Here is a 16,231-nt window from a genome sequence, read left to right on the forward strand (position 1 = left end):
TGTCATTATAGGCCCCTGTAACAGGGAGTGAGGGCTCAGTGCTCCAGGGGCGGTCATGGCCACACCTTTTAATGTTGACTTAAGCAAGAGAGTGCTGAGTTGAATTGAAGATCACTCGCTCCACCAGCTCAATCCTTTTTTGGGGAGGCTGTTCTCATTGGGGCCCAGAGAGAAGAGTTTGCTCCATGCGTCATGGAGCGGTGTCAAGGCTGCAGGAAAGCAAAGCTGCTGATGACAGCACAGGATGTAGATTTCAGGACTGTATTAGTCAGCTTTCCATTACTGTAATGAAATACATGAGGCAATTCATTTTTTTTAAAGAGCAAAGGTATATTTTGGCTCATGGTTTTAGAGGTTCCCATGTAAGATCAAGCATCCTGTTGCTTTGTGCCTCTGCTGAAGGCACTTGATGGCAATGACAGGGAGCATGTGTTGGAACCAGTTGCTTCCATCACGAGCCAGGAAGTGGGGGGAGACAGGATGGGGCAGGGTTCCCATGCTGCTGGTGATCTAAGAACCTCCCACCAGGCCCCATCTCCTAAAGGTGCACAGCACCTTCTGGTAGTGTCACCCTCAGAGCCATGCCTTTTACACATGGCCTTTGGGGGACACTCAACAACACAGACGTCTCCAGTGTCTTGTCCCTGCCCTTCTTATAACAAATGATCTCATCTGTAAAACAAGGACAGCAACAGCATGCATCTTCTATATCGGGAGGCACTGCTGGGCTGACTGCAGACCTCTGCCCTCACTGTCTCACCTCTGGTCGTGAACAGACATGTCTCCGAAGGCTGTGCTTTCCCAGAGCCTATTTGTCACGGTCATCTATATCCATGTGAGGAAAACATGGCCATGTGTCAGGGCAAGTGACTCTCTGGAACCATCTGCTTATCTGTAAGCCAGGATGAGAACAGCACCTACTTCCTGTAGCCCAGGAAGGAAGAATTCTGTGGAGAGGGTCGTCCAAGCTGTTGAGAGCCACCACCATCGCCGCTGGCTACATGGGGCACAGTTGTGACATGCCCACATGACGCAGTCACAGAGTTCACACAGCTATGCATGTGTGTGTACACAGGATCCCCACTGGAAGCTGCGAAGAAGCGCGCACACCTCTCTGCCAAGGTCACACTCAGTACTCCACACTGCCACCTCCAGCCAAGAAACCTGTCTCAGAGTCAGCCTGGCCTCTGTGAAATTCAGGTGCTCCTAGGCCTTGGCTCAGGTGTCAGGGCCCTGCATTATTGAGATCAGAGCCTTTGTCCCACCCTACTCCTAGTCCTCAATGGCCATCCGCCACATTCCAGGCTCTGGTGGCAGAGGCAGAGGAGGGAGGGAACATCTGCCGAGACTCTTTCACCATGGTACAGGCAGCCACTCCTGGGGGCCCAGGGCTTCCTTGTAGCTCCAAGCAGGCTTTGGCCCTGTACCAGCTCATCTTCCGGTGCCCTGCAGGCCTGGGCCAGCTCCAGGCTGCACGGCGACAGGTGAGGAAGTTGGGCACTGCCTTTGAGGGGGTGGGCAGGGGTCTGATGTTTTCTTCCTGCCCAACCCAGGTGCAAGAGAGCCAGGACTGTCCCCCAGGGCTGGCACTTCCCACTGTGCTACTAGAGATGGAGCAGAGCCGGCGGGCCCACGAGCAGTTGGGGTGGCCAGTGAGGGGTGGGTGGCAGAGGACAGGGCCGGTGCCCTCTCACACCCTGGCTCCCCACCTTCCTGCAGCTCCTCTAGGACCAGGTGCTGCTGACTGGGGCAGGCCTGGGCCTCTTCTGGCCCCCCTGGCATTTCTGGCATCAGAGGCACCAGGCCCAGGACACATGGAGCCGGCGCAGTCAGCTCCTTGGTAGGACGGGTGGGGACTCCGGGCAGCAAGTGAGTGAGGTGAGCAGGGGCATGTGTGGCTTTAGGGCAGTGGTGGAGGTGAGGGAAGTGGAAGGTGTGTGGACTTTGTTTTTGTTTTTTGTTTCTTTTTCATATATTTATTGGTACATTTTAGGTATATAATACATTTACATTTATCATTGGGTGCTTGTTCCTGAACATGATGTATCTTAGTATCTTAGTTCTTATTTTTTCCCCCATTACCTGTGCGCTCCTTTTTTTTTTTTTTTTTTTTGGTACTGGGGATTGAACTCGGGTCCTTGTGCTTGCGCAGCAGGCAGCTGAAACCACTGAGCTAAATCCCCGGCCCATCCTGTGCACTCTTCACATAGATTTTGTTTCCTTTTTTTTTTTATTTTCTCATAATTTTTCCTTTCCCTTCTTCCCTTTCCCCTTCCCCTCCCACCACCCCTACACCTTTGGACTTTTTTCTATTTCAAATTATCAATTATTTATTTTAATCATTTTCATCCTTATTTACACTTTCAGTTTCTCACACTAGAGAAACTATTTGGTATTGACACATGTGTGTCCTATTTATTTCTCTTAAGAGGATGGCCTCAATATGCATCCATTTAGCTATAAATGTCTCTATAGTTTCTCATTCTTTATGGCTGAGCAGTACTCCATTTTATAAAAAAACCCACATCTTTATCCAGTTTTCAGTCAATGGGCACTTGGCCTGTTTCCAAGCTTTAGCTATTACAAACTGTGCTGCTATAAACATAGGTGCACATATATCGCTGTGGTGTGATTCTTTTAATTCTTTGGGGAAGATTCCCAGTAGGGGAATAGCTGGGTCAAATGGGACCTCTAGTCCTAGTCCTTTGAGGTATCTCCATACTGATTTCCACAGTGGTTGCACCAGTCTACACTCCCACCAACAATGGAGAAGGATTCCTTTCTCCCCACACCCCTGCCAGCATTTGTTATTGGTTGATTTCTTGCTAGCAGCCATTCTTTCTGGGATGAGGTGGAATCTCAGTGTTGTTTTCATCTGCATCTCTTAAATGACCAGTGATGTTGAACATTTTTTCATATGTTTATTTGCTACTTTTACTTCTTTGTCTGAGAAATGTCTGTTCATTTTGGATGCCCATTTTTGAATTGGGTCTTTGAATTTGGGGGGTCTGATTTTTTTGAATTCTTTTTTTTTCTTTTTTTTCAGTTCTTTATATATTCTCAATAGTAGTCCTTTGTCTGAGGTACAGCTGCTAAAAATTTCTTCCCACATAGTAGGTTGTCTCTTAGCTCTCTTGGTAGTTTCTCTTGCAGTGCAGAAGCTTTTTAATACAATGAGATCCCAGTTGTTGATTCTTTGTGCTAATCCCGTGCTACTGAGGATTTGTTCATGAAGTCTTTTCCTATGCCAGTGTCATCAACAGTTCTACCTAACTTATCTTCCAGCAAGTTTAGTGTTTCTGTCTTAATATTTAGATCTTTAATCCACTTCGATCTTAGTTTAGTGCACGGTGATAGGTATGGGTCTAGTTTTAATAGATGTGTGGACTTTGGAGACCAACAGCCCTGCTCACAAATCTCTGCTCTGACAGCCCCTGTGGCCTGGGAGCCTCGGTCTCCTCAGCTATAAAATGAGGATGAGGGCAGATTTTTCTCCAAGGCTGTTGGAAGGACCTGTGAACTCATCAGAGGGATTCTCATGGAGCCTGGCACCCACCACATGCTTGTTACTTGCAGGCTGCTACTATTATTCCACAATTAACCACCAGACTGGTCAATCAACTGTGTGGAAATGCTGGGAAGCCTTTTAATATGGCTGCCCAGGGTCCCAGAGGGCAGAGGCCCTGGTGGCCAGGGCTGCCCTGAGATGGAGACACTGAGCAGCCCTCCTGTCCAGGAGGGAGTTCCTGTGGTGATGGCCCCCAAATAGAGCTGAGGACTGGGAATGTGGATCCCAGTCCCAGCCCAGGCACTGGCTGCCTGAATCATGGTAGGCCAGCCAGTCAGTGACTGCTCTGGGCTGTGGCATCATCAGCTGCAGAAGGGAGAGTTGGTGGAGACTGATAAGGGTCCAGCCAGCATTGTGGGCCAGGACTGCAGTCTCCTCACAAGGCTCAAGTGGGCAAGAGGGATGTGTTCCAAGCACTTTCTGTGGAGGGGAAATGGTCACACAAGGTCCTGAATACCAGGAGGCAGGGACCTTGGGGCCATCTTAGGGGCTGCCCTCCACACTGAGGGGTGCTGTCCTGTAGACCTGGGTTCCCCAACCCTTTCAGGGTTCCAGGCTGTGTGCTTCACCCCAGGCTGAGGACTCCCGAAGCCAGAACCATCAGCTCACAGAGGGGTGAGTCTCCTGGGGAACCCTACACTCACTCTTGTTGCCTCACAAAGTGACCAAGAACCCAGCCCTTTCTCCTGTCTCCTTCCACAGTCCTGCCCCTACTCATGCTTCTGGCTCCTTTTAAGCCCTCACTCAGTTGCACACACGGTTGTCCCACGATCTCACTGGTACAGGGCTTAGGGGAGGCCACCTTGAACTCAGAGTCTGGACACTGGCTAGTGGGGAATAGGAAGACTGGCAGCCATGGTCCCTCCCTATTCCTGAGTCCATGGGCCACCTGAGGTGTACCTGAGGCAGCCCCTGGATTCCTGCAGGGGACAGGCACCAGGCCCATCATCTGCCTCGGATCTGGATGAAGCCAGGAGTGACACAGACCCAACGAAAGAGGGCCCTGGCACACCTGAAAAGGCCACACCTGGTATGACGACAGGAGGGTTCTGGGAGCTGGGACAGCAGGGAGCCCCTGGAGCTGGAGAAGTCAGACTAGCTTGGAAGGCAGGGACCTTCTCAGCCCAAGTCCAAGGATTTCTGTCATTCTTCAGGGTCTCACTATTTAGTTCAGGCTGGCCTTGAACTCAGTATGTAGTCCACACTGACCTCAAACTCATGGTAATCCTCCTGCCTCAGTCTCCTGAGTGCTGGGAGTATAGGTGTGTGCCCCCATGCCTGACAATCATAAGCTTTTACTTGTTCTATCACACACATGACAGAAGAGTGCCAATATTCTTTTTTGATTGATAGAAGCTTTCGGAGGCATTTTATCTCTTGGGAAGACAGATATTACTTACACTATTACCTGGGAAATAAACTCTCTAGTAAGACAACAGATGAGCATCTCAGAGGGAGGGGTGGGAGATTGTTCTCACAGTTCTTAGCAATCATTTCTAAATGCTGGAGTCTTACTAAACTCCTTTGTTCAAAAGCCCTTTGAAAGATCTATTGTCACAGAGAACATACCTATTTGGTTAAAGTTATGAATATTCACACATCTCTACTGCCTACCAGAACACTGTGCGATATTCTTATGAAAGCTCTCAATTTAGGACCTTATGAAATCAGGTTCCATTAACTAGTTTGATGGATGCAGAACATCTCTCCTTCCTCCACAGCGGCAAGGCAGCAGCAACAGCATCTCTTTTTTTAGATTTCTTTTTTTTTTTTGGTACCGGGGATCGAACTATGGACCTTGCGCTAGAGAGGCAGGTGCCGGAACCACTGAGCTAAATCCCTGGCCCTAGATTTCTTTTGTTAATGATGAACACTTGCAATTTTTAGGCCAGGCTTGGCTTCAAATTTCATTTCTTGAATTTCATTTGAGCTTGGGGTCAGAAACAAGGGGCAAAGGAGGCTTTTCCTTAGTAACAGGGAAAAGTATAGCTCGTAGTGTTTCTTCTATGGGTCTGAATTGGCACACCGGGACAAAGTGGGGTGTTCTTGTGCAGAGGGGCCCCAGAAAATGAGCTCTTCTCATTCCCAGGCAAACTGTAATTGTCTTGGGGAAGAGGATGTGGAAGCTGCCTTAGTGTGGTCTGCCCTGGCTGAGAGGACGAGGCAGACGGGGTCGGGTGTTGGCAGGCGCACTTGACAAGCAGGTGTATGACAGGCTATGTGAATACATGTGGGATAACGAACTGATAGCCATGAAGTTCAAGCAGCGCCCTCGGGGTTCCACCCTGTGCCCTACACTGGGCTTCTCAGGTCCAGTTCAGGGCAATGTTTGTGAGGGCCTGTGGTATGGCAGAGAGTTTTCAACACTGGTCTTTCTCCCTCAGGTTGCTTACAGGAGATGAACTCTATCACCAGCAGGCACTTTGAGGAGCCAGGAAATTTAGCATTTGAGGTGAAAGAGTCAAAGGGACCTGGGCAAGGCCTCTCTCAGGTTGGGAACAGCTCAGGTGGGGTTTGCCTGGGAGGAGGTTGCTGGGGTGAGGTGGGGCTGCCTCCTGCAGCCAAGTGGAAGAAGGGACCATCACTGAAGAACTTGTACAACACATAAAATGGCCTCTGCAAATTCAGAAATCAGGCAAGGACCAGCCACTGGGGTGTCCCAGCTCCCCTAGGGAAAGAGCCCTTACACTGCCACTCTCCACAAGCCTGGACCCAAGGTGCTCTCTCCCTGCCCAGGACCTGCCCCAGAGGGAAGAAAGGAGCCAAGCAGAGCCTACCATCCAACAACTCCACTCACCAACACTCAGGAGCCCACAGGAGGGAAAGCTCAGTCAGGAAGCCCTAGGGCCCTCTGGCCTGGCTTCCCAAGGCCTGCTAGCCCTCCAAGATCTACCCAAGGGGTTCGGCTTGGGCCTGGACAGAGAGAGATCAGAACCTCAAAAACTGCTGCTGCTGGACCCTCTTCAGAGGCTGAGAGAGGTGGTCCCTGGGGGTCAGAAGGGCGAGTCTCTCCCAGTCAGGAAGAAAAACCACAACAGAGTAAGAGCAGGGAGGACCCTCAGGGGCAGAGAGAAGAGGCACCCCAGGGAGAGAACCCAGAGGCTCCTCAGAGTCAAACAGGAAATAGTCCAAAGTGCGTCGTCGGAGAGGAGGCTCCTCAGGGTCAGGGAACGAAAGCTTGGCAGGCATGGGAAGGCCGCATCTCACCAGCCCGGGAGGTGGCTCAGGGAGAAGCAACTGCCCAGCCCCCGGAGGAGAGCGACCCCCTGGGCCAGGGGGAAGAAGAGAGTCCCCCGAGTGTGGAAAGGGGGAACCCAGGCCTCCGGGGAAGGACCTCCCAGAGGATGCAGGGCAAGACCGAGGGCCAGAGTCAGGAGTCGGCCGTGACAACGCTGGGGGTCCCCCGGGAGGAGGCGTGGGCTCCTGTCCCAGGCCCAGGTTCGGGGATACTGGCGACACAGAGCCCCGGGAACCCTGGGCAGCCCGAGCTCCCTGCGACTGTGCCGGGAGGGGGCCGTGGCCCGGCGCAGCAGGCGGTGGGCCGAGCGAGTTTCCCGGGTGCGCTAGAGGAGTGGAGGGGTGGCCCTGGGGGTCCCCCCGCCTCGAAGGCCGCTTGGCTGGCAACCCCTGGCGTGAGCACGGCGCAGCAGGATTCGGCTCTGCGGCGGCGGCAGGACTGAGAACAGCAGCGGCTCCGGGTGCGTCCCCTTGCGGGCGGGCCAGGGGCTGCCTGCGCGGTGGGACGCCGAGACCGAGGCCGAGTACGGCTCACCGCCGCCTCCCTAGGTGCTGGAGCGGCTCCGCATCGCCGGGAACCGCCGCTGCCGGGTCTACCCACTGGGGCTCCCTTCGGGTCCCGTACAGCTCCAGACTCAGACAAGAACTCGAGAAGGCGGGGTCCCCAGGACCCTTCCGGGGGCAGGGCGGGCACGGTTAGGCCGGCGCGGGCCCCACCGAATTCTGCCCATCCAGGAGGACACGGCCGGGTGGCGGCGCGCGCTGCGTGAGCAGCTGGACCAGGTGCACCGGGAGAGGACCGGGCGGCTGCGGGCCCTCGGGGCCAGGGGAGGGGAGGGCAGGTGGTTTGAGGGTGATGGAAGGCGCCCCCCCCCCATCTGAATGACAGGCCACTCTCCTTCCTAGAAACACCCAGAACTTCCAGGGGCTGCTGTGGCCCGCTGGCGATGAGGACCCTCGTCTCGAGAATAGCGCCCACCCTTCCCAGCCCCCTCTGATCCTTGCTGGGTCCCCAAAGGGATGATAAAGGAGATAAGCCTTAAGGAAAAAGAAAGAGGGAGGTCGCAGGTCGGTCTGAAAGGCCCAGAATGCAGCCTGAGGGCCCGGACAGCAGATATAAACACCCACCACATCTCTGTCCCAACAGGAGACCTGTTATTTCTTCTCTCCTCTAAGCCGGCTCGCTGCCAGGCTGGGGTCAGAGGGCCAGGTCTCGGGAGTCCAGCAGCGCAAAGGCCCCGTTCTTGCGGAAGAAAGACTCAATGCGGCACATCTTGCAGGAGACCAGTTCTTGCTTCACTGGGGGGCCTGGGAAAAGATGTCAGAGGCCAGCAATAGGTTCCCGGGGAAGGGACTCAACAGAGCCCTGTCTGTCTGCATGGCCTTGTTGTATCCACTTAGTGTGAAGAAATAAAAAGTACTTCTGAGGAGGGGGGGCTAAAGGCAAATACAGGCTGGACGCTGAACACAGCAGTGAGGGCAGCGTGGCAGCTGGCTATCTGCCATCGTCACCCCAGCCCTGCTGCCACAGGGACAGACTGCTGCCATGGGACTTCCTTCAGCCTCGCTCCCCTCTGGGGCTGCCCTGCTTTTGTTGGAACCTGGCTCCCCTGGCTTCCCTCTTAGTGCCCTGGGGGAAATGAGGAAAACATGCGGTAAAATTCCAACCGTGTTGATTCCCAACTATCTGCCTTTTTGGCACAGGCACTTGAGTAGCTGGAGAAAAGACTCATAACCGAGTGACCTCCCTTGAAATTCACGACACCGGCAAAGGGTCATTCAGCACCATCCAGCAACCTGGCAACACTTGCTGCCATATTCTTTGCCCCACTTTCACTCTTCGCTGAAAACTACTCCACTGACTGGGCTGGTTCCCTCCCAGCTGACGACCGTTCTCAGCCACTCAAGGAAGCAGACTCCGTGTAGATGGATAGCTTTCCCACGCCATTGATACCGGCCTCTAGCCCTGTACACTTGCCCTCAGGTGAGATTTCAGCAACTTGAGCTCCCCAAGTGACCTCATCTAATTGCAAGGATTTAAATAGCACTTACGTATACTCTAATGACCCCCAAGTTTGCTCTTCAGCTCTGAGCTGACCCAGAGCCTGACTTTCATACACAGGCCTCACTTAACACCTCTAGCCTACCTTGGCCAAATGACCTGTGTCTCATGTACCCTCCAGCCTGTCCTCCCCTAGTCTTCCCTACTGGAGGAGCTACAGCCAAACATCTGGGCATTACCAGTGATTTCTCTCTTCCCAAAAAGTTTCAGTGAGTCTCCAAAACATCAGAACTGACTTCAGCTCTACTGCTAAACTTCTGAGCTGAAGCCACCATCACCTTTTGCCAAGATAACTCAAAATACATGTCTAACTCACTTGCCAGAGTCTACAGCTTCCCCTGAGAAGCCATTACCTACAACACAGGGTAATTTTTAAAAAAGTAAATCAAGGGCCGGGGATTTAGCTCAATGGTTCAGGCGCCTACCTCGCAAGTGCAAGGTCCTGAGTTCGATCTCTGGTACCAAAAAAAACAAAACAAAAAAAAAAACCAAAAGTAAATCAAACTTAAAAAAAAAAAAAAAGTAAATCAGCATCATATACCTGCTCAGAACCCTCCATTTGCTTCCCTTTGAACTAGAGTAAAATCCAAAGCCCTCCCCTTGTCATTTAGCTGCAAGCCTGAGGGCCTTTCTGAGGCTTTTCCAGACAACACAATCTGAAGAATCACCTCTCCCCTGCCTGCCCGCCCACAGTCACTCCCTAGTCTCTAGAAATGAGAATCCCTCTTGGCCATTTCCTTGCTCTATCTTTATGGTCTGGACCCTCCACTACATGTCCACTCCTGGCACACGGTTGGTATTCCAGGTTTGGGAAGCGACTGCTGAGGGGTTGGGGCTCACCCAGCTGCCAGCCGTATGTGAAGTTGGTGGTGATGGGTAAGAAGTAGCGCAACTCTGGCAGGTCCAGTTTTCGGGTGTTGAGGTATCGGTAACGCCCCTGGGAGTCATGGGAGATGCCCTCATACAGCAGGGCCCGGGTGGCAGGCGGTACTGGGTACATTTCTGACTGAAAAGAAGCCTCTGGGACAGGGCTGGGGGGCTTGGAAGGTACTGCTTTGGGGACAGGTGGGGGTGAGAGTGGGGCCTTGGAGGCCAAGGTAGGCAGTCTGAGGGGCAGGCGGGCTGCAGCCTTGGCCTTCTGCTTGGCCTTTACCAGTGACCCATACTTGTGGTGCCATTCACAGCGCAACATCTTTTCCCTTAGATATTCCTCCTTCCAGAAATTTTGCCACAGAGTATCCATGCTGAGCTGCCGAGACATGGTGGTAAGTGAAGGAAGGACCAGTACCAGGGTAGTTGCAACCAAGAAGTGAACACAGCCAGTAGAGTCTGCCCCAGGACAGTCACCTGGCAACCAAGTCCCACCTCACACAGGGCCAGGGTTCTACTTGCCATGTCCTCAGCAGTCCTCACGTGCCACCTTTTCTGAAGCAGCATGGGCCTCCACACCTCCTGCAGGACCCAGCTCAGTCTGGAATTATGGTATCCTGGTTTCCTCATCTATTTCTGTCCCTGGGGCCAGGCCATCTCCCAGCCCCATGCAGACCTGGGGGTGGGGAGGTCTCATTCCCATCCCTGTCCCCCCAGCTGGTCCTCTTTGATCCAGACAATCAGTCCTGACTTCCAGCCTCTTGGACCAAACTTCCTGCCCAGCACTTCTTTGGCAGAGCCTTTTTCCAGCCTTGGTCATCTAATCTCCCCCCAACACCCTGGCCCTACACACCCTTTCCAAGCACCCAGCCCAAGTTTGGAGAGAACCAAGAATATTACTTTAATTTAACATCGACAGTGACATTGTAACAGTACAGGGAAGAGGTAGAGGAGAGAGAAGATGGCCAGGGTTCCTGTTCCCTAATCAGCCTGGGTTTTAACAGCAGAGGCCCCAGTGGCCTAGAAGCATCACCCAGCCTTCAGTGGAGGGGTAGGGGTGGGGCTAGCGAGCCTGGGGGAGGCCTGGCAGGCCAGGGGCGGCTCCTAGCGCAGGTCTTCAGCAGTGAACATGCCCTTGGCCCTGCGCAGGATGGAGTCCTTGGCAGCGTCATAGGGGTGGTCCTTGGATGGGATCTCCAGGACAGCTGGAATGGAGCGCTGGTGGGCATCAAGGGCGTGGCGAACCATCTCTGCGATGTACTGGTTGATGAGGACGATGCCGATGTCATCCCGGTTTAGTAACTGCCTGTGGGGAGAGATGGGAAGGGGCTGTCTCCCTTGCCCAGGCAGCTCACTCCAGGTGGGGGGACTGGGCCATGGAGGGGAGTGAGAGAGACCTGGGGGCACAGAGGACAGAGGAAAGGCTGCTACACTAAATACTCTCAGGGCTCTTCTTCCTTGAACGAAGCAGTTTCACTCAAGAGCTCAGGGCCACAGGCAGTACCAGAACTCTGGGAGGCTGAGGCAGGAAACTGAAAGTCTGAGCCAGGCCTAGACAATTTAGCAGCTTAGTAAGACCCTGTTGCAAGGGCCGGGGATGCAGCTCAGTGACACCATGCCTGCCTGGCAAGCACAAGGTCCTGAGTTCGATCCCCAATACCCCCCAAAAAAGGGGGTGGGTGGGTGAGACTGTAGCTGAGTGCAAAGGCCCTGGGTTCAATTTCCAGGACACCCTCCCCTGTTAACACACACACACACACACACACACACACACACACACACACACGCACGCACGCACACCTGAGGGCCCTGTTGGTCAAGGCTGCCTTCTGCCTCCCCTTCTTGGAAAGGGAACTGGTAATGAAGATGTATTCAATATGCGCCCTTTGTGTAGGAAAAGGAAAGGACAGGAATGAATATGTGTACGCATCTGTAGGAAGACTGCAGAAAGATACTGAAAGAACTAAATGGTTATTTTTATGGGTGGCGGAGAGAGATAAAGAGGTGCAAGGTTTGGGGTGGGGGGCTAGATTCCTCAACAAGTACTTTTTTCTTTTTCCTTTTTTTTTTTGTGATACCGGGGATAGAACTTAGGACCCTGTGCTTTTGAGGCAGGCACAGTGCCACTGAGCTAAATCCACGGCTTTCTTTTTTTGAGACAAGGTCTCACTGTGTAGTTTAGGCTAGTCTTGAATTTACACTGTAGCCTAGGCTGCACTCAGACTTGTGGCGGTCCTCCTGTCTCAGCCTCCCGGGTACTGGGATTACAGGTATACGCCACCATGCCTGGCAAAACATACCTTTAAAATATAGTAAAGTTTTTACCTACCCCCTACGATAAATATAAACATTATGTATTGCAAACATGTATTAATAAAAAACTGGAAAAAATAAGTATTATTAAAGTTTTAAAAAACAGGGCTGATGAAACCACTGAAGGCCTCAAGGTCTACACTCAGGAGGGTGGGGGAAGAGTCTGAGGGGATGTTGGCATGAGTCAAGGACACAAGACAGAAAGAGGAAACCTGGCAATGGAGGAATCACACTTTCCACAGAGGCCCTCCTTGTGATCGCCCACCCAATTCATTCACTTATTTACTCATAAAACTAACTCTGTTGAGCACTTACCCCATGCTAGGCACTCAAATAGTTAGGCTTGAGATCTGTGAGCTCCCTTTCTGGTTGGAACCATGGAAGATTTTTTTTGGTGCGAGGTGGAGGTACTGGGGGTTGGACCCTGGGCTGTTGCATTGAGCTACAGCCCCAGCCTTTTTAAAAAAATTTTTATTTTTAAGATACGGTCTTGCTAAATTGCCCAGGCTGGGCTCAAATTTGTGATCCTCCTGCCTCAGCCTCCCAGAGTGCTGGGATTATCTGTGTCATCACTCCTGGCTAGAAAATTTTTTGTTGTTTGTTTTTTGAGACAAGGCTTGCTATGTAGCTCAGGCTGACCTTGAACTCATGGTGATCCTCCTGCCTCAGCTTCCTAAGAGGATTGTAGGCCTACACCACTGGCTACGAAATTCTTTTTTTTTTTTTAAATTTGAGACAGGGTCTTGTTACGTGGTTCAGACTGGCCTCAAATTCCTGGTGATCCCACTGGAATTACAGATGCGTGCCACCACACCTGACTAAAAAATAGAAAATTTTTATTTTTTTAGAAAATTCTTGAAGGACAGTTTCTCTCCTCCCCTGACTACTTGGGCCACTTTACCAACTGCTTGGAGATGAGGATATAGCAGCCTTCCAGGTCAAGGCCTATCAGACCCCCGGCAGCAGGAACCAGTCTCAGCCGGCAGCTCTGGGCCCAGCTGTTCAGGGGAAACAGGTAAGCGAGGTATTTCTGAGACTTGGCAGAGGAGCTCTAGAGAAAGAGTGAGGAAAGAATAGGAGTCTGGCATCAATTCTAATCACCAAGACATCTCCTGGATTAAAGGGCAGGCTTGCTTCCACACTTTGAAGCTATCATCCTTGACTGAGGGCAGGAAGAAGTACCAGGTTTTAGTGGAAAGCCAGAAAGTCCAGATATTCTGCTCATTGTGCTTAAGAAAAAGGAAAATTCCAAGGCAGACTGTGGACAACTGTACAAGCCGAGTGTGTACAGCTTAGGAGAGACAGAAAAGTGTTGGCCCCCGGTTCAAATCCCAGCTATGACTCTTCCCACTAGTGTGCCTTTGGAGATGTCTTAACCTCTCTGAGTTTGTTTTCTCACCTGTAAGTGAAAATAATAACCTCCACCTTACAGGACGATTGGGAGCCTCTAAGGAGGATGAGAGCGCAAGAAGGTCCAAGCCCAGTGCCTAGGATTCCAGTGAGTGTGGTTCCTTTAGGGAGCAATTCGCAAAAGAGCCGAGCGCTTTCAAGGCCGGGAGACCGCTCGTCGGTGAACATCGGGGACCGGAAGAGCTGCTGAGGCTGACCGTCTCCAAGGGCCGGGAGCCCCAGACGTCCAACTATGGCAGGGACAGGTCACAAGCTCTGTTCCCCTTCCTTCCTGACACATGGTCATGTGAAGGGGAGCTCGTGGACCCGTCACAGCCCCGAGACCACCGAGCCCCAAAAGGGAACTCAGAGGCGCAGAAGCTTCCGCTTCAGAGCGGGGGACAGACTTCCAGGGCCGCCTCACATTCCCGTAGGCGTCTGACACCTCGGACCCCGGGTCGCCTCCTCCCTCTCCCCGCGCTCCACTAGGCAGCAGCCCGTTCAGGCCTAGCAGACTACCGTACCGGAAGGTGTCTTCGATCTCATTGATGGTTGTATCCTTTTCTACCACCAGGAAATTAGGGTGGCGATTCTTGTTAAGCTCCCCTATGCCGCCCAGGAGAAAACCAGTGACCGTATCTTCATCTCCAATCACTGCGATTAGCTTCCCCCTCCCCGCCATCTCCGCAGCACTCAGCGATCACTCCTACACCGGAAGTCGCCAAAGCCCTGCCCCCGCAGTGCGTCACCGAGCCGACCTCAGCCCCTCCCTTCAGTCATGCGCAATTCCACCACCGCTGCTTCGGGATATGCGCATTAGCAACAACGAGGCTTCCTACTGAATACGTCTACGCCACACAGAGAGACCCGAACCAGGTGACTACGATTCCCAGAGGGCTGCGCGGCACACGGCAACTTTCTGGCTTTTGTTCTTTCAGACCTGGTTGGGTCCCTCACTCTATTTTTTTTTTTTGGTACCGCGGATCGAACTCAGGACCCTGCGCTTTCGAGGCAGGAGGCAGAACCACTGAGCTAAATCCCCGGTCTCCATCAACCTTCTGAATTGAGCGCTGCTAGACGCTGAGACCCCCCAACGAAGAAGGTCGGAGTCAGGGTGTGTATGCATTACATAACGACGACACAGTTAACAGTTAATACATATTTTTAAAATTACTAAAGGAATGAACAAGTTACTGATGATACTGTCTCGAGAGGTAGAGTCATGGGAATAGGCGAGTACAAAATTCTGTTAGTTGCTAAACTGAGAAGTACATGGAAGCACACATCCCTGGTAACTAACCCCAGGAGAGGGAGTTCTTGAAGAACACTTCCCCAAGGAGGTAGCATCACCTGAGCTGAGACTTGAAGGACCAGCAAAGTGAAGGGAATAGAAATGAGGGCAGGAGGGTGTTCTAGACAAGAGGAACAGCATATCCAAAGGCTTGGCAACTAGAGAGTCTAAGAGTATTCAAGAAAAACAGTCTGGGCGTTTTCCTGAAAAAAGGATTTTAAGCAAAAGGCTGATATGGCCAGGTTTATACTTTAGAGCTATCATTGGAACTGTATGTGGACAGAGGAAATACTGAAGGAGAAACCAAACTGGAAAGTCATTGTGGTAATGAGAATGTGAAGAAATAGATGAAGCCAAGAGATATTTAGAGCAATAGTGGACAAAACTGATTTTTGGATTGGGTTTGGGGATTGAGATGTCCTGATCTATAGACACATTAACCCACAGTGGGAGGACACAAAGACAGTTGGGAAGATCTCACTCCAGGGGCTGGGGGCAAGGGACAGAGAGTGAGGTGGCTATGAAGGTGTGTGTAGGAGTACCTGGTCTGGCAGCTGGCACAGAGCTGGCCCTCAGTGACCACAACAGAACAAATCTGCCCTTAATGGGTTTGTCAGATAAAGGACCTGGGATACCATCAGGTTCATCACTACTACAATCAGACATCATTTATCAAATGTGACCCCAGTTAGGAGCTGAAGAGATAAGATTAATGAAATCTGATTTATGTCCTCAAAGGCTCCCTGCAGGACTAGGGGGAAGGTGAGAAATACCAGAGGGAGAGGACAGGCATATAGTAAAAGGAAGCTCTAAAAATGTCCTGAGGGGCACATCAAGGGTGAAGAAGGGGCTAGTACCTCCTCCCAGATGCAGGAAAGGAAAGAAGAAACTTAAGAGAGGTGTGAGGAGCAGACAGGCCACAGAGTGAAAAAGTGAGGAGGAGGGTGGTTCGGAGCTGGAGGCAGAGGTTTGGGGTCTTTTCTGGCAGTCCCGCTACTAAAGGCCTGAAAACTGGTCTGTTGCAGGATCCATTGAGAGAAACCTGTCTGCTCTGCTCTATGTCTGTTCATTCACATGTTCTTTCAGACTCTTATTAGATCTCTCAGGCCCAGGGAGCTGGTGCACAAGGCCATGGTGGATACCTGGTCAGGGATCAGGGTAGTAAATACAACCAGAGTTGTGCCTAAGGGCACAGTCCGGGAACATTTCCTGTGGTCCAGAAAGACAAAGGTGGAGCGGCAACTGTGTTTCCAACTAGAGGCCCAGACTGCAGCAAACATGCCTGGGAAAGGAGAGGCCATGAAAGGCGCTGGAGGAAGGTGCAATGAGGAGTGGGCACACTGCCCCACTCAGGTGGTAGGGAGCTGGTGCCTGAACCTGGGGGATCTCAGAGGGCTCCTAAGAAAGAGTAAACTTTTTTTTTTTTTTTTTTTTTTGAGACAGGGTCTTGCTATGTAGTTCAGGTTGGCCTTGCACTCTCTCTGTAGCCCAGACTGGCCTG

General features: G+C 52.0%; 2 protein-coding genes and 1 pseudogene across 4 annotated transcripts; 1 reads left to right on the forward strand and 2 right to left on the reverse strand.

The window, feature by feature from the left end:
- Positions 1-778: 778 nt before the first annotated feature.
- Positions 779-16,166, forward strand: LOC110344251 (uncharacterized; annotated as a pseudogene). Its single transcript, XR_002386698.2, has 8 exons — positions 779-835; positions 1,305-1,484; positions 1,554-1,652; positions 6,305-7,266; positions 7,355-10,349; positions 12,899-13,065; positions 13,483-14,315; positions 14,434-16,166. The product of XR_002386698.2 is annotated as an uncharacterized LOC110344251 (transcript).
- Spmip1 (sperm microtubule inner protein 1) lies at positions 7,945-10,128 on the reverse strand. The gene is made up of 2 exons (XM_013076487.3): positions 9,708-10,128; positions 7,945-8,113 (listed from the first exon to the last, which is right to left on the reverse strand). Exons 1-2 carry the CDS (start codon positions 10,126-10,128, stop codon positions 8,004-8,006), a joined length of 531 nt encoding a protein of 176 aa, XP_012931941.1. The 3' UTR covers positions 7,945-8,003.
- Atp6v1f (ATPase H+ transporting V1 subunit F) lies at positions 10,614-14,152 on the reverse strand. 2 transcript variants are annotated; one of them, XM_004856373.4, is made up of 2 exons: positions 13,964-14,152; positions 10,614-11,043 (listed from the first exon to the last, which is right to left on the reverse strand). In XM_004856373.4, the coding sequence occupies exons 1-2, from the start codon at positions 14,119-14,121 to the stop codon at positions 10,842-10,844; spliced, it is 360 nt and encodes a 119-aa protein (XP_004856430.1). In that variant the 5' UTR covers positions 14,122-14,152; the 3' UTR covers positions 10,614-10,841. The 2 variants fall into 2 exon arrangements, with proteins under 2 accessions (XP_004856430.1, XP_087060684.1); XM_087204558.1 differs by lacking the exon at positions 13,964-14,152 and adding an exon at positions 13,450-13,632.
- Positions 16,167-16,231: the final 65 nt, after the last annotated feature.

This window comes from Heterocephalus glaber, unplaced genomic scaffold, assembly GCF_053883595.1.
Source record: "Heterocephalus glaber isolate CG9 unplaced genomic scaffold, H.glaber_assembly_v1.0 deba00000546, whole genome shotgun sequence".
Lineage (NCBI taxonomy): Eukaryota > Metazoa > Chordata > Mammalia > Rodentia > Bathyergidae > Heterocephalus > Heterocephalus glaber.

Excerpts from the sequence above, each read along its gene's own strand:
- Spmip1 (XM_013076487.3), bottom strand. The coding sequence starts at position 10,128 with ATGTCTCGGCAGCTCAGCATGGATACTCTGTGGCAAAATTTCTGGAAG. Across the intron at positions 8,114-9,707 it reads CACATACGGCTGGCAGCTGG|GCCCCCCAGTGAAGCAAGAA; the intron begins GTGAGCCCCAAC and ends ATCTTTTCCCAG.
- Atp6v1f (XM_087204558.1), bottom strand. The coding sequence starts at position 13,628 with ATGTTCACCGACGAGCGGTCTCCCGGCCTTGAAAGCGCTCGGCTCTTT. Across the intron at positions 11,044-13,449 it reads GTTATTATTTTCACTTACAG|GCAGTTACTAAACCGGGATG; the intron begins GTGAGAAAACAA and ends CTCTCCCCACAG.